The sequence below is a fragment of the Chroicocephalus ridibundus genome, chromosome 11, assembly GCF_963924245.1.
Source record: "Chroicocephalus ridibundus chromosome 11, bChrRid1.1, whole genome shotgun sequence".
Taxonomy (NCBI): domain Eukaryota; kingdom Metazoa; phylum Chordata; class Aves; order Charadriiformes; family Laridae; genus Chroicocephalus; species Chroicocephalus ridibundus.
The window spans coordinates 15,945,376-15,969,475 of NC_086294.1; the positions used below are offsets into that span (position 1 = coordinate 15,945,376).

Here is a 24,100-nt window from a genome sequence, read left to right on the forward strand (position 1 = left end):
TTAATTTGGTAGAAGCTCTCATTTTCAAATTAAAACCTTGGAGTGAGTTTTCACAATCCCTGTTCCACAATACTTGCAATCAGAAGTGATACTGGGTACCAGTATAACAGGACTGGGAGACCGGCTCCAAGGGGAAAGCACGGCTGCAGTACATGGTGCTGTCAGCTGCCGGGGTACAGGTAAAGTTTTCCTTTTGGGATTTGTTTGCTTGTTTTAAAAAGCAACTTGCTATGGAGTCTGTGTGCCACCCACTTGGACTGGGTAAACCTTAGAGCCCCTTCCAGTCCCTCAAGGGGCTCCAGGAGAGCTGGGGAGGGACTCTGGATCAGGGAGGGGAGCCATAGGACGAGGGGGAACAGTTTTACACTGAAAGAGGGGAGATTTAGGTTAGATACTAGGAAGAAATTCTTTCCTGTCGGGGTGGTGAGTCCCTGGCCCAGGTTGCCCAGAGAAGCTGTGGCTGCCCCATCCCTGGAGGGGTTCAAGGCCAGGTTGGACGGGGCTTGGGGCAACCTGGTGTGGTGGGAGGTGTCCCTGCCCAGGGCAGGGGGTGGCACTGGATGGTCTTTATGGTCCCTTCCAATCCAAACCATTCTGTGATTCTATGATTCTATGATGCTAAGGAAGATCTCAGCCGTCAGTCTCCAGCCTCCTCCACACCCGTGCAGGCTGTGACACCTGAAGCTGTGCCCACCACAGGGGCAGCTGCTGGAGGAGAGCCCGGCGTCGGGGCCAGCGACTGCGGTGTGGAAATTCATCTCAGCACCAGATCCCCCTGCACTCCTGCTGTGCAAGCCCTAATTAAAACCTTGCAGCAGAATAATTAATCATTAGTAAGGGAATTAACTATTAGTCTGTATTATAGTAAACATTAGTTATATATTAAGAAGCTCGTTAGCTATTAATTAACCTTTTAAGCCCTTCCAAATCCCCTTTATCACACTGCAGGTTTGTGTTAAGTATCTGTCTCAAATGACCTTAAGCGAGTGCCCTATTGCTTGCTATTAAAGGCATTACAAATTCCAGAACCAGTTTAGTCATTTTGCCCCTTTGGTTATTATCTCCCTTTCTATTTGGCTTTATTTAAATTCAACTGTATTGAAGACTTGGCTCATTATCGATATGGAGCCATTAAAGCCTCCCAGAGATTGAGGGAATCACTTCCCAAAATGATATATGATAACTGAGGCAATGATTCATTTTTCCTATTTTTGCTCTTGTGCTGCTTGCACCCGGCATTGGCAGATCTTATCCCTCACACCGGAGTACATGCCCTACAAAGATGCAGGACAGGGACCATGAAAGAGAGAAGCTAATGGGTATATGTAGCCCCAAATAAGATTCAGAGAGTCCCAGATCCATTTTTGGCCCCTGCTTTCCAGATCATTAACGCAAGTCTCTGAATTTATCTGCATCTCCCTTCCTTCACTGGAAGCTAGGGCTATTTCTCCTGCGCCCACTCTCTCCATTTTTACTAAAAACTTAAGTTCTTTAAGGCCATAGTTTGTGCTGGCTGGTGTCCAGCATGAGGTCTCCCACCTGCAGGTTTACAGCCCAGTGACTGGACAAGGTAAAACGATGGGCATGAACTAAGTGGGTGAAGAAGGGAGCAATGAGACCTGCTGACCATAGCATCTAACTCCATCGTGGTGAAAGATTTGTGGCTAAAGTAAGGGCAGAACTGCTTTTAAGGGTCAGGCTGGCTCACAAGGAAAGTATTTGTAACGTCTGGGTAGAGGAAGCGCCTGTCCTCTCCGTCTGAATGCCATCTTGCAGGACAGTCCTGGTTGCCTTGGCTATGAAGTCATGGCTTTCATTTCCCTGCCTGTTGGTTACGCTGGGAGGCAAATGCAGACCAAATTAGGAATGAAAGACCTGTTTGCCAGGTTCCTGCTTGGAGCACGAGAGGCAGCAGAGGTGCTCTGCGGCACAGTGCTGCCCAAGATGCAGGACTGATGCTGCCCCCTCCGTCCCCACCTGCAGCCCAGACCTGGCCACAGTGCGGGCAGAGATCTGCTCTCAGCTGGAGATGTGTTTGAAACCTTGTCCACGCTGCTCGAGAGTCTCCTGCGTTTGTGGTGATGGACTGTGTCCCAGCTTGTCCTTGCTGAGTGATCCTTAATCTCCTACATTTTTTAATTGGGGCAATTTCTTTTGGCCTGCTGGCAATGCTTTTCTCATGTAGATTAATTAAAAATAAAGCCTAGCTCTGACAATTTAATGTGCTGTGAGCTCTGGTCAGGACACAGGCAGTCTTTGGAGCCATTATTCATGACACTGTTCTTGCTTCTTATTTACTTTTAAACCCTGTTTTGTGGGAACTGAGGACAACAGTCATTCTCTGTAAATTAAGGGCAGAATTAGTCCAGCTGTGAGGGCAAAGCTGTGTATGAAACATCACCTCCACCCTGTGGGCTGCAAAGCCCATCCCATGCTGCTGAAAGCAGGGGCACGATGCCAGATGCCCTCAGGCAGCTCCTTTGTTTCAGGATTTGCACCTCTGGTCAGCAGGGGTTCCTGGCTTAAAACCTTGCAGTTCAGCTACTGAAAGGCATGGTAATGATTTCTGTTGTTTGCTCCCTTTCTGTTAGCAGCAGCTGACTGGTTTGGTCAACAAATCAATATTGGCGAGTTAATGGCTTTGTTCTGATTTTCCTCGGGGTGTCTATTTACTTCTAGTTTGATTGGCCGGCGGGGTTTGCAGAATTAGGATGATGTCTTGGAGAATGTTCACCCTTGCTTGGATGACTTCAGGTTAGTTTAATCTTTCTCTAACGTATTTCCCATAAAAAGTCACAATCCTGTATCTACAAAGAGTTTGGGCAAAGTTGCGTTCTTTTGCAATATGATTTTGCCTAAGGAATATTAAATCCTCTATTTCAAAGCCAAAAAATAAGAGCTGTTACGTACTGGATCAAGTCTAACCCAGCAAGTGGATTGATGTGACACTGGCCTGCTATGGAGTCCCACCAGTGATGGGACATAAGACAGGGGACCTGGACATCTCAGGTCTAATCTGATCTGGGACCCACCTACTTTGATTTTTCTTCTTCAAACTCTCTAAGTTATCTCAGGAATCTTTTGGTAAGTCTTCTTAATTTTAATTTCTTATAAACAGAACTTGGAGAATAAGCCATGAATTTAACATCGTTTCTGCTGGTAGCACATTAATACATAGTGTGCAGCTTCCTTGTGCGTGTTCCTGGGACTAGATGAGAAAAGAACTCTGATGAGGCGGGATTTTTGCTTATCATGAATATTTATATATGAAGCCTCAGTGCCTTGTTGGTTCCTGAAATGTAAATGCAAAAGGGGAGGACACAGGTTTTTTTTTTAACAGTATATTTTTATATATCTTTTAGTCTCCTTTTGAAGTCCTAGAATTTATTATGCTCTTTGGTAGCAAATTCCTGCATGCCGAGCAGCATGGTAGCTAGCTGTTCTAGTGGCAGGATTGTGCTCTTTCGCTTACGCAGATGCCATAAATGCAGCCGGCAGTAGCTGATGGGGCACGGCTACACCTCCCCCTGGGCCCACGTAGTTCAGCAAAGCTATTCACAGTATGGTGGTATTTGTGCTGACCAGAACACGCATTGACTGCAGTATTCAGCAGTAGGAGAACATTCCTGTTGATGCTGCTGGACTTTAGGACAAGCCTTTTGTTGAGTTGCATCTAAATAGGCAAAAATGAAAGTGTACCATAGAGTTTCCACTTTTAACTTTCTCACGCAACTTAAAATGCAGTACCATAGGAAATGGAAATTATGGCGGTTACTATATGTTCTACCTAGAAAAATTCTGCTTCAGTTCTTAGGGGATGCTAAAGCACTGAATGGGAAGGGTAAAGCAAGCTTTTATCAGGAGTAGAGCTGTAATGATATCAATTTTCAAGACAGTGCTGTGGCAACAGGGCTGATTTTCCGAAACTGAAAGAATTTTTACACAGTGCCTAGAAAGGAACGGGGCAGGGAGAGTGGGGAAGGCGGTATTACCATGAAAGATATTCCTTCTTCTTATGGGAAAAACTGAATATTTGAAATCAGCAACATTTTCTGGTTTGAGTAGTGGAAGACAACCCGAAACGATTGGTTATTCTTGCAAAGATTATTACTTGCAGTGTCTGTTTTACACTGGCATTTGATACCCTTTGCTGAACGCTGACATTTAAGTGTTTCATCATGACACTACATCGGCAAGAGCTATTACGCAAAAGCAACAGATTTCCTACATTTGCGAACAGCAGCTCCGGGAAATGCCACCCCGCGCTGTAAAGTACCACTTACCGAGATGGGGAAATCCAGGGGCAAATGCTATTTCAGTTGTTTTACCAGCTAAAGCCTGTAAACTTCAGCATTACTCTTTTAACTTCTGCTTGCACGCTCAGCACCAGCGCTATGCTTCTCTGAAGCCAGCTGAGCTGAATTTCTGTTCTTCCAACGTCATTTCACAAACACGTTCATAAGGATACAGTAGTTGCAAATTAAGCACCACAAATAAGGAGTCATTTTTGCAGGCTACAGTTGGTCACAGAACCTTTAATTTCTCAGTGTTATTCCATTTAAATGTATTGTAGTTTAAGTTTTGCTTTTTGGCTTTTTCGGGCTTCAGAATTCCTATGGCAAAATTGCTTCCTGTAATGACTTCATGGTTCACACATCGCAGAAAAGCAAAACCATGTCCATGTATTGGATAGTCAAAAGATCAGGCAAATATTTCACTCCGTGTACAACAAAATATTATGAGGTAATTTTATTTTTTTTCCCCACTTTTAGGTAAAAATATTACAGTATACAAGATAATCTTATTAAAGGTAAAAATACAGTATTTTGCTTTTTCTCTAAACAGATCTACGTACAGTACACCTTTTTTTTTGTTTTCCTTTTTTTTTTTTTTTTACAAATATAACTATTATTCTATTAGGCTATCTGTGTTCTCATCTGGCACTTAAGAACTGATCACAGGTAACCTTCTGGTTCTGCTTGTTTTTCTCAGCTGATACCTAAATGTAATGTTCATCTTCTAGGTGTCTTCTGTAAACAAACAGTACAGTTCAGTGGTTCCCAAGTAGTAAGGTGTGCTTTAAGTAGTTAAAATCATGTCGCTAAACGTAAAAACCCGAGCAATCCAAGCTTGCAGTTGTGTTGCGCCAACTCATCACTTTCCAGTCGTAAAAGTGCAATCCAAATACTTGTATTACTGCAGCCTTTAAAACAGTTTTAATCCCTTCCTTGTAAGAGCCAAACACATAAGACTGTAATTTCTACAATGATTTTTCCTTTATTTCCTTTTTTTTTTTGATCAGAATGGTCTCAGTGGAAATGAAGCTTTTTCGTATTGATTGAAAGGTTTGAAACTACTGGGCTATGTTCTTCGTGATTAATCTCACCCTATGGCTTGCTGTTTGACCTCTGGAATCTGAAAGCTGAGCTCAGTTGCACCACTGTCGCTGGATTAATGCTGTTCCTTGAACTGAACACATTAGCACAATGTATGTTATGTCTGGGTATTCCTGGGAAGTGAGTTTCACACCATTACAATTATTTCAGTACACCGTTGTTGAAGCTGGGATCATCTAAGGATAAAAGAGGGGCCAGGTGTGTACAAAGAGACGATATCCATTAGTGGACCAACTAATACAGCTGGAAAAGGCGGAGAAGAGTTTTTGGCTGGGAATCCCTTTATCAGGTTCTGGCAGAGGGGTGAAAGGATGTTTTGCCCCACAAGCTTGGTCCATTTTTTCCAACACTGTCATCCAGTCTAAAAGGGAGATGACCTCCACCTGCTGTACTTTGCCTTGGTCATTTCAGCAGATGATTTCTCATTTGCTTATTAACTCATTAACCACAGTGCTGTTCAAAGTTATTTTCACGGACGCCCGTGTAAACATAAAAGGACAGTACACAACCAAGGATAGGAATTTTTAAAATTTTTCAAGCATTATGCTTGGCACATTTTTTTCTTCAGACTTCCCCCGGTTCTGATCAATACAGTCTCAGTTGGTATAGATGAGCACAGTTGCTTTGTCTTCACTAGAGTCAGATGGGTGAAGAGCTGGCTTTTTTGCCTTTAACTAGAGGTGCCTTCCATATGGTGCATCTATTTCTGATGTCACATAGCATATATTTTTACCAGTAAGTCACTTTTGTATCTTAAAAGATTTAACTGGTAACTGACCAAGCACAGGAGTAATGCAAAGTGCTCCTACCAATACTTGCTAGTTAGCAAAAGTTGAGTGTGCGGTACCCATCTTTTGCATGGTTTTTGCCCTCCTAAGATGCTGGTTGAGACTGAATAATGTTTAGAAAACCAGTTGCCTTTCTCTGTGTCCACCATCAAATGTCCTTATTTAAGTTCTTCCCAAATTTGTCGCTCAGCTGCTGTATTAGTCTTGCCAGCTCGCCAGTAGCTTGTGACTTTTCCTCTAAGAGTTCATAGCGGAGACTAGAAATATCTTGCTTAATCTCTTTAAGTTCTCCTAAAAGGAGGAAAATGTTCTTGTTAGCAATATTGAACCAAATAATTAATCTCTATGGTTTTAAGTCCTGAGAAAACATTAATTTCGGTGTCCTTGGACACGAATGTGTGTGGAGCTCCATATGATGTTCTTGCATTTATGCTCTTAATATTTGACTTGCAAGAAATAACCTGTGCTTGCAGTAGTGGTACTCACAGCAATAGCAAGTACATATGGAAAGTTCATCTTTTTTCTCAAGTCTGTTCTCTCTCCACATAATGATCTCCACCTACACGGGGCACTTGCAGGAGGGTAGCAGTTCAGCGGTGTTAGAAGGGGGTTCTTTTCCGTCTGCGTATAAATCCTACATCACACCGTGGCCATATAAATCCTTACCCAGGTCAAAATAAGTCCTTGCTTTACTTAGACCCCAAGACACGCTTAGGTGTTGGCAATATGTGGATGTTGTAAAGCAAGGAGAGGTAAAACTACAGGGCAGAGCAGGATTATATAAAGACAGATCCTATGATACATGTGTTCTACTAAGGAAAATTAGGGACCCAGAGTTTCAAGAGCATAAAAGTGGCTCAGAGTCACCACTGCTCACCTTAGTGTGAGCACGAGCATGCTCTCTCTCTACAGAGGATGTTACTTAAGGTCAACCCTCTTACTGGCCATATCAATAGCGATAACATTACTTGCTTTAATCTGTGTCTATTATAAAAATCCACTTGCCTTCATTGACCTCATCATTTTCTCGGTCAACCTGAGCCTTCAGCACATATCGCTTAATCAGTCGCTTCATTATTTTCTGAAAAGAGAACAGAACACTTAACATGAGCTTATCCACATTGCCTTAATTCTAGACTCATTTTGAGCAATCCAAACACTTGATTTCGCTATGGATAAAACCTGGCTTCAGAGGATGCAAACAGATTTTTTTGTATTGATTTCCCATTTATTTTGTACTTTATATTATGAACTTTGTACTACAATAGTTGATTGACAGCCATTGCATAATGAGCCCACATATGAGCCACTTTGGGGCATTTTGTGAGATGCGCATGAACATAGAGTATGTCCCACAGACAGAAAGAAAACACAGATGATCCATAAGTAAGCTAAGAGATGTGATCCAGAGCTTTCCTTTAGCATGTTGTTGTTTAATGTATCAATAAAAAATACCTTATAGGAAGAAATAAATGGTTAACTAATGATGTTAGCAAACTCACTCATGATGATGAACTAAACAACTGACCAGAGGTTAACGAAATGACTCCATTTGCCTTGCAAGTAGGTTTTTAGGAGAGAAAATAAATTAGTGAAGACAGAGAAAAGAGTTTGAATGGAAGTGAAGAACTTGGCTTAAGTGAAAGAAGTTTCTTACGGAAATTGCAGATTTTAGAGGATATGAACAGGGGAAAAAATAGAGCCATGTAGACTATAAATGGGAGATGATGGTTAGCAAGGAACAGCGTATATGGAAACAGTAGAAGATGGTTATGGATATGAACTTGCAATGTGATATTGTTCCAAAAATGCATAAGTTACATTTATCCAGAAGGAAAATAATATTCAGTGTTTTGGACTATGCACTGGGTTACAGCTGAAGGCCTGCGTCATTGCCAGTTCTTCGCTACAGAAAAGACACTCATCAATGGGGAAAAAAGCCTCTACTATGATAAACACAAAAAGGATTGCTCTATCAGAGACAGTGATTTAGGTGCCTCCTCTACAAACAGAGGAGAGCTCAGTGAGCATCCAAGAAAAGATACACGAATGTCTTCCATTGACCAGATGGCCACTGTTCAGGGAAAAGCCTCTCCCGGCACGGGCTCACTTATTCACAGAGCAATCACATGTCTCTGCTTTGAACATCGCTGCAAAATGCCGCACAGAGTGTGAACTATGAATTAAGAGGTCAGTACACCTGCTCTTTTTTCTTAGTAGCCAAATATGGATTATAGCAGGGCAAAAGCATATGAACATCAAAGAAGGCTCCAGTCATTTGTATATAGGTCATGCAGTCATGGAATATGGGATGTCTAAGACTGTCCTTGTATCAAGGAGGCATCTGGCTAACCGGGTGAGTCATTAGGGCAATAGAGATGAGGCACAGCGCACGTACGGTGTGTTGAAGATGGCCAAGGTAGTAGAATCCAGAGGGAGGTAGGGTTGACACCTGAGAAAACATAAATGAAGTAATGTTTGGGGAAAGTAGGGAAATCCTGGATCCAAAAAGAAATGATTTTTTTCAGAACAGACGACAGAGGAAATTTAGATGAAAAGAAGGAATCAGAACACAGTGAATGCTATTATTACCTGGAAAAATATTATAACATAACATCTATCTACTCCAGTTCCCATGCAGCTTGTATTTTTGATGGACACTACTCAACTATTAGCTATATTGAGCACCATGTGTGATAGAAGTCACAAGCTTAAGGCTGCCTAGTCTATCAAACACATGTTGTAGTCAGATTGGTGTATAGAAACTAAATATTAAAAAAGTGACCACTTTTTAACAAGAGTCTACTTAGCCACTTAGTAGATATTTCTGCCAATAGCTTTAGCAAAATACTTAATTTTTTGCCTCAATGTTGCACTGTGGCTTCTAAGCCTTGCTTCTCCCCTTCTCCCCAGTACTGCACCTTTTAGCTACGATGAGCGAAATAGCCTCTTGGCAAAATAATCCTGGTTACTTCAGGGAAATGCTGAACAAAACTTACAGACAGCCTCTTAGTAATGAATGCTAAACTTGAAACAATTCAAATAAGTCTGATTTCTATGAAGTACTGTTCCCCCATTCTGTAAAAGTTAATTGAAATTCTTCAGGTCTTAGAGATCATTTATACTATGCAACACTCAACTACTGAGCATCGGTTATAAAATGGTCTTACGAGAATAGGTTCTAGGAACAGATCAGGCATTTGTAAATTATACCTCTGCACTGAATTCAATGTTTTTTACATATTTATTGGCACAACTTTCAAGCTTTGCATTTGCCATCATCTATCTGAACACCTTCTATACCTTCTAGCACAGAGGGATATGAGAAGAAAAGGAGAGGTTTGTGGCCAAGGCACTGAAATAGGACTCATGAGATTTGGGGCTCACTTTCTGGTTCAGCCATTGACTTTTTGGGTCTGGTAAGTCCTGCTGGACCTCAGTTCCTTGTCTTAATTGGGAGGCCGTGATGTCTTCCACCTTCACAATTTATAGTGTTTTATTCTGGACTTCACTCATGTGTGCCGTTGAAGCTCACGTTGTTACAGCTCTTAATACTGCTATTTAATTCACAAGTTTCTTCTTGATGCTGTGTTTGTGGACGGTGCAGGTGTCATGTGGCATGAGTGTGGGTGGTCCCAGGGCGGCACTAATGGGAGAAAATACTTTGCAACTTCATATCCCTGGTCAAAATCAGATGCAAGTCAGCAGTGGTCAGAGGGGTCAGCTACTCATTGGGGCAATCGGATCTCAAACCTAGTGATCTCAAATGCACATGTTATCAGTTAGGCAATAGAAGAGCTCAAGGGTGATGCAAGCAAAGGAATTTGCCCATTTCTCACCTCTTTGCTATTTTATCTCTCCAAACAGCAAAGAAATATAGTTCTGAGCCTTTAAAAGTACAAACTATTCCTTCTATTTTTTTTCCTGACAAATCCTTTTCTGAGTTTTGTAGGTGAAGACGTTGTTGACAGCATGACGGACTGCAGTGCTGAAAGTGGGAAAAACTTGTGAGATTAACATAGCCTTTTAGCATTGCTCCATCTTAAAGTCTCAGCTCAAAAGGGCTTGATAAAGGCATCATTTTGCCTAGACTAGTTTATTCCTGGATCATGTCAGCTGTGTGTTGACTTCTTTCTACTTTTCAAATGATTGCATGTTTAGGTTCTGCATGTTTTTATTATCCCTCAAGAGTGCTGTCTTTATGTACATACACTCCCAAGTACACTGACTGCAGATGTGTCACTTGATAAATACTACTAAAGAAATCAGTTCAGCAAGAAGCCACTGCTTCAAAGGTTTTCCCAGGTGTAGAAGAAAGCTTGCTGGCCAGATTATCAAACTGATTGTTCTTCTTTATGTTTAGATAATCAAGTCTATTAAACTCTTCTTATATTATTTGGGCAAATTCTTCCTGCAGCAACTGAAACTTTCTAAGATTGTTTGAAGGCAAACCTAGTAGGAGCATTATTAAAGCAAAATAACACGTAGTTATCTTTTTCTGTCTATTTTTAACAGCTGCCTTTGGCTTTTTCAGCACTGGCAATAAGGGCCTAATTTACCACAAACATTAGGCGGCCTCATTTAGAAATAATAGCTACAGGGAGAGAACAAGTCCAGCAGATGCTGTCACATCTTTCTGTTACCTGTGGGTTTGAACAGACGAGAAAATGTCAGAAATGCTGAAATGCCATTTTGAGTGGACATGATCATCTCCTCTCTTTGCCCTTGGTGGTATCAAGCCTACTGACTCCAGATGCCGGTGTGAATTAACCCCATTTCTAACTTAGATGTTTAGATACTCCTCCTATCCTGGCAAAATAGCCTGAACAACTTTTGAAACCAGTAGAAATTTATTACCGGTCTTCTGTACAGCTCAGGATCTCATTGTGCTGGATGCTTTACCAACACAAGACAAACCACTTCTAGAATTGCCATTGCACATTTCATCCAACTTAACTTTTACTTTCCTCAACTCTCTTTAATGTCGGTTCCTGCAGACACATCACTTGCTGTCAGATTCCTTTTCACTTTATGTTGAAAAATAAGGAAAAAATCCTGTGGGGCACATTTTGCTTATTGTGTTGCCCTACTACACGTATTTGCACAAGAAATAATACATCTGCTGGCGCGGACACTCCAGCCTCGACAGACGGTTGTGTTAGTTCCTGCAATGGCTGGGGTACCCCCTGCCGTTGCTACAGCCACAGGTATTTTTGAACTGTACCACATTGCAGGTTTAGTTCGGTAGGACAGGTGATTGCCAGAGAAAGCACATGCAAATGTTAATGCAAAGGCTGGAGAGATGTCGCTGTGTCATGACAAATGAAATGCTGTCAATGCAAGACTGGAGGGTTAAAGCTGGAACGATATTTCTTGGAGCAAATGAAATACCTTTGAGTGGAATTAATTATCATGACAAACGCTAACACCATGTGTATTTCCTTGGGTGATAGGCTGCGTTTGTCTCAGTGTACTCTCAGTGTACCGTGAAGGTGAAGTGCCCCAGCCCAGTCCCATGCCCGTGCTAAGCCAGAGCCTGGCACGTCACAGGATGGCATCGACTGGAGGAGGCAAACGTGACCCTTGCAGGTTCACTGACAGATCTCTTCCCTGGCTCTTCTTTTCATACTGTGATTACCTGATATCTTGTGGGCTTGTTATAAGCGTTCTTCCCAGAAAAATTTTCTGTATTTCGAGTGCTAGAGTGAAAACGAACTTTCTGAAATTATAAAACATCATGATATAATTAAATCAATGACAGCTTCCCATACCCAGACAGCCTCAAACTAAGCAGAGCTTTATAAAACCAGTAGGAAATGGTTCAATGTATGAGTAGAAGAAAAGCCATCACATTTAGGCCTAAGAAGTAAACTTTTGAAACACAGAAAAGGGTTGAAAAACACAAATTACTGGAAAAAAAATGGATTCTGAATTATTGGTGATTGTTGATTATCAATTTAGAACATAAGAAAGGAAGAAAAATACTTACGTTTAGAGAGAATAAGTCAATGTGGTATGAAAACAAATTCTGAAACAGAATTGATTTTCTCTGGTCCTTTTAAAACAGCAGTACCATTTGCTACATTTTGTGGTTCAATAAAAATATGTACTTTTATATACTAGTAGTATTTTTTTATCAGAGGACATTACAGCTACTAGCTTTGTACTTGAGAAGCTTCCAAGGAGACTTTTCTGGAGACTACACACAATATTTGTAAGAGGTTTCTTTGACTCTGTTATTCACCTCTGAACTTTTTGGTCCAAACGGTAACAACAAAAAAATCACATATTCAAAGGAATTAATTCATATCGTAGACCCAGAGGAGCCAATAAATATCATAGACTTCTGCACCTATATGCAAGTGTAGGGTTTTTCCTCTATAACTGGACTAAAGATGCTGAGAAACAGGTGACTTTTTTTTTTTTATTGTTATTTTTTTTAAAATCAGGATGCTGATAATGATTAGACTAAAAGTCTGAAGTAATTATATAATTTATTTTTTATTTCTTCCTCGTCAGTTGTGCCATGGTCTTACAGAGACTGTTTTGAAGATGATCTGTGAACACAATCAACAGGCAAGCAAGAAATGACTGGTACTCTTAATTGTTTATGTTAAAGCTATGGAAACTATGAATTTTGCATGCGTTCCATGAAAAAGGGCAAGCCAGACACTATCATTTATGTTGTTTGGGGAAGGAAGAGCTTAGAGAAAATTTTATTACTTTGTTTTATGCTTTGAAGCAGAAATTAAATTTCAAACAAAGCGAGCTCTGTGTGGTTAGATTCAAATAACTCTTTAAAATTATTATCTTCTTAAATCATTATTTGAGATAAAAGACAACAATTTCCTTCATTTCAAGACTCCACTGTTCTAGTGGGTCTTTCAGTAATAAATAGTAGTGTTAAATGAATTTATAGAATAAAATTCCCCCAAATGCTTGTCTGTCTTGGCAGTGCTCACCATGTTGGGTAGTTAAATTATCTGATAACATGGGGTAGACCCCATGGATATACTTTTCCCTTCAATTTAGGCTCTGGCAGAGACTGAATGAACACCAGACCTGACACCTTAAATTTATGGGAGCATGATCTCCTCCAAGGCCATGGGCTTCGCCTGGAGCCGGGTGGCTCACCATGAGTTGTATTGCTTAGCTCTTCGCTCCTTCAAGGACAGGCAACAGATCCAGACAAAGCCCAAAAGCAGATTGCATGTTACAGAGGCAAACTCTGCAAAGCCTCCTGCAACCTTCCTTTCCTTCTTCTCGGTCTCTCTTATTACACCTTTTGCAAGGTTAAAACTGAGGGTAGGCTGCCTATATCCCAGTTGGAGAGTCCCAATGTCACCCACTTCTTCCCCCTCCTGTGCAGTGCCACGCACAGCCAGGGGTTTAAAGCCAGGATGGATGGGTCTGAGAGCGGGCTGAGGGAATAGCAACATGTCCTAGAAAGGCTGGCCAGCCTGTCAAGGAGCCACACTGACCTCCTGCATGAACTGACTGGAAGAAATAGGAGACAACCCGTTTTGGAGGGCTTTGCTTTTCCCCCAGGAAGGGATTCCCGGTGTTGTTCTCTTGTTTCAAACCCAGTTTGAGCTAAGAAAATTAAATAAAGGCCAGGATACTTTTAAGCAAAGCTGCCTCTTCACATCTTTGAATCCACTGAATTGAATGACAACAGCCGAGCAGCTGTAGCTGAGTTCCTGTGAATGTTTTGGATGTTTTCTTCTCCAATGTAAAGCAAGGGGACTTGCCCCGTGAGTGCGACTGTGTTTGTTATAAATATATATATATAACGTTTCCTCCCAGTGATGCTCTGCACAGTGTTGCAGGTAATAATTTCCACGGGCAACATAATTTTCTGTAATTTCTCTGACATTTCCTCATGGAGGCACAAAGGTGATGCTGTTGGGAAGGGTCTGGATGCTAAGCAGACTCCTGCATCTCTCTGGCTTTGCCATGTGGACACTCACTAGTGCTGAGGAAAGCGTGCTGCTGTGGAGCCAGAATTTCCAAAGCAAATTTCTATTTCAAATGACCAAAGGGGCAGTGGCTGAGGCAGGATCTACCCATTAGTGGCTGCACATCACTAGGCAGATGTAAGCAGAGAGGCTGTTAATTACAGCTTTAGTTATTTAGCAGGTGTTACTAATCTCTGCTTGGAAACTTGTTCCCAAACCTGGAAAGGCAGTAAATGTTGTAATGACAGTAAAATTAATTTGGAAATCACTTAAAGGAAGGTGGGTGTTTTGAAGAGGCATAAAGGCCTGCTGGGTAGATGAGGAGTCAGACAAGCTGGGAACCTAATAGTTCCTCTGCTTCTGCCCTTCGTCTTTGACCTTGCTTATTTGGTCTTTGGAAACCCCCTTATAAAAGTGCCAGCTTTTATGAAAGTTGCTCTTTTCCTGGTGTCCAGACAGTGCCTAGTACAATAAGGCCACAAGTCTGGGAGGACCCTCCAGATGCAACGTAATACAAATATCTCACGGCGATGAGGCTGAATAAGAGGCTGTGCTGTCCCTGATCTACCTGCGTACCATGCAACGCCCTCCCGAAGGTCCCTGGCATGAACCCTTTCTACAAAGAAAGAGAAAAGTAAAGATACAACATACCCGTTGTTTGGAGTTCAGCATCCCCATCTCAAGATCATTTTCACAGTTTTTGGCCTTAGATTTGCAGAGTTTTATGAGGCACATTTTTATTCTCAGTATGAGATAATAAAATGATTTAGGGCTTGGCACTAGATTAAAAGGAGCAGGTAAAGTCCTTCCTTCATCAAAGTAGGATAGCCAGAGCTTGGCACGTGCGAACTTCCACTCCACATCTGCATCCTCCTTGGGAAGGGAAGAGAAAAAAAACAACACCCAAATACATAATTAGTAAATAGCAAGGAAGTTAGCTATGACAAGGACAAACAAACAGGTAGGATTTAACGAGAATCAGATTTCTCTTTGACAAGCCAATACCCTTGCACACAATGTGTCTTTGTAGGCTCCTCTGTGGTGAACTCAAAACAAGGAAAATTTGAACAAAGTGTTGGATAAACAGAGTATAAGTCCTTCAAATACTAGACTATTTCCTTGGATATCAAAGGGGTTGCCTTTCAGTAATAATCTGATGCTTGTGCTATGCTGATAAATGAATGCGTCAGAGCATATACAGATTCACGGAAAGCAGAAGAAACTGTTAGTGCACAACAACAACAAAGACTGTATCTGATTAACTGTGACACTGTCTAGCTGCCAGCTAACTGTTATCACTGCACGGGCCAGGAATCCCTCATAGAAGAGGTTAGATCCCTTATTTCTTCTATCATTAGCTGATTTCCTTATAGATCCTGTTTGTATTCACCATCGTGTATCCGTAGACCAATGCATCTTCATTCTCTTCCTATTCACCTCCTGCCAGTCGTGAAGGTGGAGAAAAAAATCCATCACTCAGTGCCTGTGAATCCCCTTTATGAACTATCAAGGTGGGCCAGGATAACTTCCAAGTACAAGGTCAAGGGTAGCACATGTTTTATGGATCTGTTTGGCATTTGTGTAGGAGAATGGTCAGGGTCATGTATCAGGACCATTTATCAGGTGAAAGAAAGGACGAGATACAGCTGCTCTATGGCTGTTTTCATTGTGGTTTACATGGAAGCCAACAGCATCAATAGAAGCATGTCTCTGCCAGCACCCCGTACGCACGTACATCTGTGTTCTGCTGAAATCAATAACCTCTGATTACCCTGTATCTCTGAAACTCCGTGAAAAAATGGCACAACACAACCAAGATCAATTCTGTCACAGTTACAGCGATATGTCTTCACCAACGGAGCAAGCGTTCACTTCTGCCATTTGGTCTTCTCATTGTTTGGGGTTGCACCTCACAGAAGACTTAAGCTGAAGTACAGCAGAAATCACTTGTGAACAGTTCTAACGCTTTTCTGTTAAGCAGTTAAGAATCTACTGATGGAAGTAGTTCTGGTTTCTGCCTGGCCAAAGGATTTTTTCTTTCCATAGAGTTAGAAAGACTTCCTGCACAGTTGGCAGGAAGCACTAATACTTGAGGCATAAACAGAAGAAAAACAGAAGTAGCTGAAGAGAGATGTTCGATGGAAAGCATGAGGATATGGTCTTCTCACTCCAGCTAACAGTAAAGCATGTCCCCACTGACCGTAATGGAATTTAATTCCTGAGTAATGACCATCCTCTGTCCTTATTGACATTGCTGTCATCAGATAAATGCATTGGCAAAAGGGACTTTCTCTGCAGTCAGTAGGACTGAGTCACCATCCCTGGAGGTATTGAAAAGGCGTGTAGATGTGACACTTAGGGACATGGTTTAGTGGTGGACTTGGCAGTGCTGGGTTAATGGTTGGACTCGATCTTAAAGGTCTTTTCCAACCTAAACAATTTTATGATTCTGTGACTCTGTCTTTAATCTCCCTGCTACTGAGGACTGAAATTAATGAGATTTATTAGTTTTTGCCAGTCCTCAAGTATGAGGATCTGTGCCAAATAGCTCACACCTGTTTTGCTTACTGATAGTTACAAGTAATCTTTAACAAAGTTTTGAATATTTCCACACAATCAAGAAGGATGATAAAGCATTTTTCCAGGAAAATGGTCATCACAAAATTTAGACTAGAAAGTTAATATAGGCCACCTATTCAGGTGGTTTTAGATATTTTTCTTTCAAGAACATCTCTACCTACTACAGTAAACTAGAAAATGAAGTAAGAGGCTGAGACCCCTTCAGAAGTAAATCTTGTTTCAGAAGAAGAGGATTCAGGAAGACACTTGATCTTAAGTGATCAGAAGCCTTTGGGGAAACGACTCTGCTTTCTGCATGCAGGAAAACTTCTAGGGCAGAGAACATATGTAAGGTCCCTCTGACATTTAGACGTAGTTACAGCATGCACAAGATAGAGTTATATTTGCACTACAGTACGTGGATGAATCAGACATTACAGTGAGAAAATATTTTCAGCTCTGGCCTTTTGTAGTGTCAGGTTCTGAGGGGGATTAGGACAAATAATTAATACAAACCTAACTACAGAAGCTTGACATTTAACAAATCAGAAGAAAGAAGTGACTCAGCATTAACATTATCCAAATAATAGTTTTCTTCTGTCTTTATTTACATGAGCAGGGAGTTGTTTATATCCAAAGCATTTAGCAAATTCAGTCTGCTAACAGCCATGCTACTGAACAAGGGTGGGTAAACCCTGCAACTGCCTTTCTGCAGAAACCTATCCACATTCCTTTAAAAGTTGCTTTTTATGAATGTTCCTGCAGTAATGTTTTGAAGACCTGGACACCTCAAAAAAAATCTGTCTCAAGGTTGTATTGCCTGGTATTTGGAAAATATGGAATTTTTAAATATGCGTTGCAGTGGTGTGCTCTCCCCCTTTTCCCCCCCCGGCTCCTGCTCAAGCCATGGCCATCAGCAGGAGTTGCTATGAGTTGCACTTGAACTGTGGGAGATGGCTGGCAACATAACCAAAACACTGTCTGGAGTGGGAACCTAGGTATCTTGTTCCCACGAGAATATGACTATAGGTCAATTATCTTACTCCATAAATAGTGGACAGCCCAAGAGCCCTTTGAGCTCTCCTGCACGGCAGCGGGCTGCATGACAAGATCTCCCCTTGAGTGGGGTCTCTCGCTTAAGGTTCTTCTCCTCAAGGTTGAGAGATTCCTTGCCGCAACAGATTCTCGATAAGTGACTAATAGCATGCTAAACTTTGAAATCTTAGCTAAGTGATCTAAGGATTGATTGCGCATATATAATCCTTTAGACATAAACTGTTGACCAGGTCTGGGTCTAGGACTGGATCCAGCCGCACCGAGACTCCTCTCTGAGAAGGAGTTTAGAAAGCCAGGGGGTCCTTTCTGAACCTCGTGACCCAATGGGAGGGTCTCCCTGAGAGCTTGTCTGACCCTGGCCTCTATGCAGTAAATAATCAAGTGTACCCTGGCATTGAATCTCGTAATGAGAGATTAGTAGTGAATCTGTCCCATTCACTACTAACTTTGTTAAATCACTGTTTTATGTTAATAAACATTTCACTACTCTCTTACAAGTGAAGTTATTCACTCCGCCTGCAACATGCATACACGAGCTTCAGACCTACTTGGGGTGAGTGTTTAAGCAGTAGAGAACAGGGCAAAAAGCCAGATGAAATATTACTCTATCATAAGCAAACAATGCATCTAAGGTAACACATACGGATAAGTTATCCTAACCAACACAGGGAGTAAAAAGTATCAATAACCACTTTCATTAAATACATGTAAAGGAAATTGGGTTTACTCACAGATGGTCATTACAAACAAGGAAGTTGAAGTTGTTCTAGACATGATTTATTGTTAATTATTAATTCAATTGTAATTTGCAGACAGACGCAGCCTTAACTCTTACACGGTGTAAGATCTGTGTTTCAACAGCACTCTAATCTTGCATGTGGAACAAGCTACAGCTTCCTTGTTTTTTTAACATCTTCACGATCAATGATATTGTAATCTAATTTCTTATCTTACCTCAATTTCCTGATAGGAGTTGTTGATCATGGCTATTAGCATATTGAGCAGCACCACCACCATAGTCACGTTATATACTCCATAGAGTACGTATCCAATATTCTCAATGAATTTATGATCGTACTTCAGCACCACAGATATCACTTCGGATAAGCCAAATATTGACCAGAATAAGGTTTTAAAACTTTCTTCTACCCTAAAAATAAAGCAAACAATCACTTTGTAGAGTTGACACCAAGTTAGCCAAGCCACACGCTGATAATAAAAGTGGCAACCCACCAATATAAATAAGATGCCTTGGCACACTGATTATAAGCCGTTATCCATCACCCAGGGATGTGCCAAATCCTATTTCCTGATTTGATAAAGAAATATGATTTCTGATTAACACTATAGAGTTACAGTGTTCCCTTATTTGCTCCATCTGTTCTTCTCAGGTGTATTTTTTGTCACTTGGATTTTGTGTCCCTATTAAGGACGACTTCTCCATGGGCAACTTGCATTTTCCCTCCACTCACCCTTTTTCATCCAGAGAAGATAGGCAGAGATTATCCGGGAACAGGAAGGAGGAACCTAGTTTGACCTCCTTCTATATGGTTTTTAGGGCAGAAGAGAAACATTACTTTTAACCCAGGAGAAGTGACTGACAAGTTCTGATTTGCGGCATTAATATAAAGAACATCGAGTGCAAATATACCCAGACCACAGTCTGATTTTCTTCCCATCCTGCTTCGGAACTGCAAACAAGTCAGATGCCCAAGCATTCGTAGCAAAAATTTGAAATTAAGGAGAGGTAGGAGATGTTGCAGAAAGGCATTTTGATTTGATTATTACCCTTGCTTGAAAGTAGAAAGGAACCAGAGGAAAACAAAAAGGTTGAAAGACAGGAAAAAAAGAGGGGACTAAGCCAACGATAAAGAGGAGTGGGGCTGGAAAGGATGTGGCTGGATGGAGAGGTCAAAAGGAGAGTCTGATACAGAGGAGTCAAAGTCGCAACAGGCAGAAGGGGAGCAGTCATGTCTGAAAAGGAAGGACGGAAAGAAGGAAGGAGGAGGAGGGATGCTGGTACATTTTGGAAGCACTTTGCTCAATTTTTAATTTAGAAGCAATTTTGCCTTCACTGAACAATCCTTAGCATGCTAACAGTTAATTATGTCCTCTCTCCCCCTGACTGCCAGGAGGTAAACGCCTTCTAAGAAAATAATGCCATTGACAAATTATTTTGATGAAATGTTTTTTACTATGGTGGCAGCCTAATCCTGCTAAATCTGTTTATAAAAACAGAATATAGACACAAACTACAGCATATCCTAAGGGAACGATAAGCTTTACATCAACTCCAGTATCAATTATACCACGCATAAAAGCAAGAGAAATTAATTTCACCCTTTGACAGGCTAGTGCAGAGCATTGGGCAGTTCCTTTCTGCCAAAGCAAATTGGTATTCATCACCCATCATAATTTACGGTATTCCATATTCCATTTACAAGTAGTAGTAAGACTGCAGTAAATATTTATCATTCTCAGCTAATATAACTGCATTGACTTGTGCGGAGTAAACTTGAGTGGTGTTCCAAATAGTTGTTGCAAAACTTCATTTAAAATGTGGCTTTGCCTTCAGTCTCCGTGATACCCAGAGTCTCTGATACCACGTTCCCTCCCCCTTTGCTGCTTTGCATGAGGCTGGGACACCATGCAAAGACACGCTTGTGGGATGAGCTGTGATCCTGCTGCAAACAAGTGCCATCACTTTTCCACTTGCTGGACATTTCCTCTCCTGTAACACTCTGCTCTTGCCTCCTGCCTTCATCTGCAGCAAAGGGTGGCTGGCATTAATGTGTCACATACCCTTCACTTTTATAGTAGTGATCTGGCCAGTGCTTAGTCTAGAAATGCTGTACTTTCCAGTCAAAGAACACATATAACACCAAAAATCTCTGGCTTGCAAATCCACCACCTAAGTCACTTATCAAACTAATAAAAAACATAACCCGCAGCCTTGATCCCAGATGCTCCCTGCTATTAACCTTCCTTTTTTAATTTGGAAAGGTTCCCTTAGTTTTCCATCCTACCGGCAGATTTTAATACTACATGTCAACTCTGCTCCTTTTCCAGAACTTGAGCATTGACCTTTGTTCCGGAGCTGTGACAGGTTCTTCTTGAAAACTTAATTGAGGACTGCGAGTGGCCCTGACACCCCCAAGCACGGCAGAGGAGGTGGGCAAGGGCCAAGGTGCTGGGCTCTGGTCCAAATATCCATAGTCCTTATTCCCAGTGTCAGGTAAGGGACCAGTGCCCATGGTGGTGGGACTGGGAAGCTGGAACTGTCCCGTAACACCCCAGAACAGCATTTAGCAATGCCCCCAAGAAGATGCAGGTCTCCCACTTGTAGAGGAATAATTTCGAAGGAGATCTTGTACTAGTCCATCCCCGAAAGTCTGGATGGCTCTTTCCTTCTCCCTTTTAGATTATGGCCAAATTGCACAAGATTTGGCACAGGTCACAGGGAACAATAGTTGGGTTTCTTTTTTGTGAGAACATCTCACTAAAACATGAGACGAGGATGTTTGGAGCCAAGTTCTCAAAGATACCAAGATGCTGATGTGTCTCATCATTGCCAGCTAAGCAATTTACCCCCTTCCTGCAAGGTCAGCAGGTGTTTTCTCCTTCTCAATGAAGGAACGGAGGGAGTCAGGAGTCCTGCCCAGACTGACAGCTCCTGGCAGCAGGAGGATCTGGCAGTGGCAGATTGACTGATGCTCCTTGTGGAGACGGGTACATTGTAACCTCTCCCTCTACTGTGGTAGAGCCAACCGTTGTAGTGGGGAGAGAACAGAGATTTTTTTTTTTGTTTCAATACACATAATCCTGTAAAAGTTAAACAAGGATTTTGCATCAAGGAAGAAAACAGACCACAGGCAATCGTCTACTTGTAGATGTTCCTTGCTTTTGTAAACAGCACTGTGTTGTTCATCAAAAAACATCACGGCAAGGCTATGATTTCATGTCAGTCTTGTGTCCTCTTTAAGAAAGCTTAAGGCATCCTTTCAGACTGAGTTATTTCCTTAAATTGATTGGTTGAGGTTTAACACTGCCAAAAAAGCAATGCAGTCAATATAATCTAGAAAAATATCACGTTTTGACAAAGCAAAATGAGAAGAAAAAGGCCGTCAAGCCTTGCAGTAACATTGGCACTGAACAGTGAGTCATATTTCCCTTTGGGGAGAGGGAGACAGGAAACCTCGCGTTGTAGCCTTCAGCCTGATTTGTGATGCGGGAAGCAAGATGAACGCAATCAGTCTTGCCTCCATTTCGACTTTGTTTGCATAGCATGTTCTTAATTACAGGCTGTTTCAAGAGCTGTGTTCTGTACACAGCATACAATAAACAGATAAACATAGCTGGGGTCGGCTGCAACTGCCGTGGAAATGGTCTACTTTTCAGCACCAAAGAAGTTCAAAGAAAATTTGAAAGTATACCATAGTTAGCTAAATAATCTGTGTATTTAACTTTGTGAAGAAAAATCCACTGCATCTTTATTTCCTTTGCAACCAGAACATTAAAATGGAAAAAATGACAGAAACTTTGCATAACAACTCTCTTCAGGGGCCACTGGAATGCTATGTGCTTGCTCTGTTAGATGGCAACACGAGCGAAACGGAGCACCTGGTTTCGAAAGTGCAATAGGAAGGGAAGGTGAAAGCTAAGTTACACCAAACATTCACTGATTATTATCATTAGAAGTAAGCAAGCAGTTCCCTCTGGGTGTTATCTGGACACTCTTTCTTCTGCCTATGTACTTCCTGGGAAGCTGTGGTTTTCTTAAATGTGTAATTCGAAGTTATTTCAGTGAGTAGCTGTTTGTCTAAGGTTTCTCACTGAGGCTATCCAGTGAGATGACAACTCAATGCCCTTTGAAACTGGCCACAATCAATTAGCACACAAATCTAATGGGTCTTTTTCTGTCATGACTAGCCAAGTAAACTCTGAGAATCTGGTCCCATAGTTGGATAGTCACATTTCTGAGCATAAAACCTGCTTTCTATAAAATTTCACGCATTCTCATTAGAATTCACAGGCATGCCTACTAGGAAATGCATTCAGTGACATCTCTGAAGTCACAGAACAGTTATGAGGACACCAAAATAAGCGTTATTCTTCTTTGCCCCAGTGAATTTCCAGTGAATGAACATTTGAGTTCCTTATTCAGCTCTAATACTGAAATTTTCCTTCTTTTCCTGAATAAGTTAACGGCAGCAGGAGCCTGTCACCTTCAGCGAGGCCCACAGGCACCTCACGAAAAAGGGAGAAGGAAACATTGCTAGAATTGGTAGCTGCCCATCTGCCAATATAACCTTATCATTAGCTTATTAAAATTGTTTGAGACAGTATACCTCAGGGTTTCTAGCTTGTTGAATGAGATGTCTGAGAAGGATTTTCGGGATCAACGTTAATCTATTCTCTTTGTTTCATATGATGAAAGGGTTCATTTTCATTGATCATGATTTGACACTCCTGTGTGTTTAAATAATGAGAATAAAGTAAGTCTATTTTAATTCTCTTCTAAACAGAAGGAAAATTTATGCTCATGGAAAATTTGCTTCCCAACAACATGAAGTCCCTCCGGGATGAGTAGCCAGCAGGCTGAAGTTAGGGAGGAAGAGCACTGCCTTTTGACAAGACTCTCCCCAATCCAGACATCCCTCAGGCATTTAAACAATCTTGACTCCAGTGAATAGTCATCATTTTAGTCAATGTTTGCTCATTATTTCCATCAAAAGGTAGCAAATATTGGAAGATCCACTTAGGTAATGAGTGCTAATGAGAGAGTTACTGCATGGCATTGCATAAGAGACGAATTTATGCTCTAGTGACGTGCCTGGGGGACACCATAACTGAGGGTCACTGTGCCACCAAGCAATCAAGGATGGTATCGACTCAACTTCTCATTAAGTCTTGTGCTTCAAGGGCATCTCTTCTTCAAATAAGAAGCAAGGCACATCCCACACACTTAATTTTCTTCTACCTTTCTACCAAGTACAGATAAATGTAATTGCATCTGGCTTCATGAATTCTTCCATTAAAATGTATCCTGAGGTTAAAGGAGAGGTGCAGAAGGCATATCTGGCTCTATTAGAGATAGTAAACATTATGTTACAAGATACAGGTCGCACAAGGGGGTGGTGTGGTAAATCTGTCTCCTGCGCTTTTAGAAGACAATAGCCACTCACTGGACAGAAGCAATGCTGAAAAGGTCATTTTTCTTAGAGAAGCTACAAGCTAAGCCCCCAGCTCGCCGTGTGGCATGTCAGAGAAATGGCACATCAAATGTCAGTTGCTGTCTGCTCTGCATCTGGTAAACACCATGGGCTTAGGCGCTAGAAGCGTG

At 41.5% G+C, this 24,100-nt stretch overlaps 1 protein-coding gene across 4 annotated transcripts in view; it reads right to left on the reverse strand.

Moving 5' to 3' along the window:
- Positions 1-4,928: 4,928 nt before the first annotated feature.
- The window catches only part of TRPC7 (transient receptor potential cation channel subfamily C member 7), an 81,758-nt gene continuing 62,586 nt past the window's right edge, over positions 4,929-24,100 (reverse strand). The window contains exons 8-13 of one of the 4 annotated variants that reach the window (XM_063349488.1): positions 18,712-18,907; positions 14,794-15,015; positions 11,823-11,903; positions 8,583-8,636; positions 7,190-7,265; positions 4,929-6,475 (exon numbers count right to left, since the gene is read on the reverse strand). In XM_063349488.1, coding sequence (XP_063205558.1) covers positions 6,333-6,475; positions 7,190-7,265; positions 8,583-8,636; positions 11,823-11,903; positions 14,794-15,015; positions 18,712-18,907 — 772 coding nt within the window. In that variant the 3' untranslated portion in view covers positions 4,929-6,332. The remainder of the gene's footprint in view (positions 6,476-7,189; positions 7,266-8,582; positions 8,637-11,822; positions 11,904-14,793; positions 15,016-18,711; positions 18,908-24,100) is intronic. The other 3 variants (XM_063349486.1, XM_063349485.1, XM_063349487.1) reach the window with 3 other exon arrangements.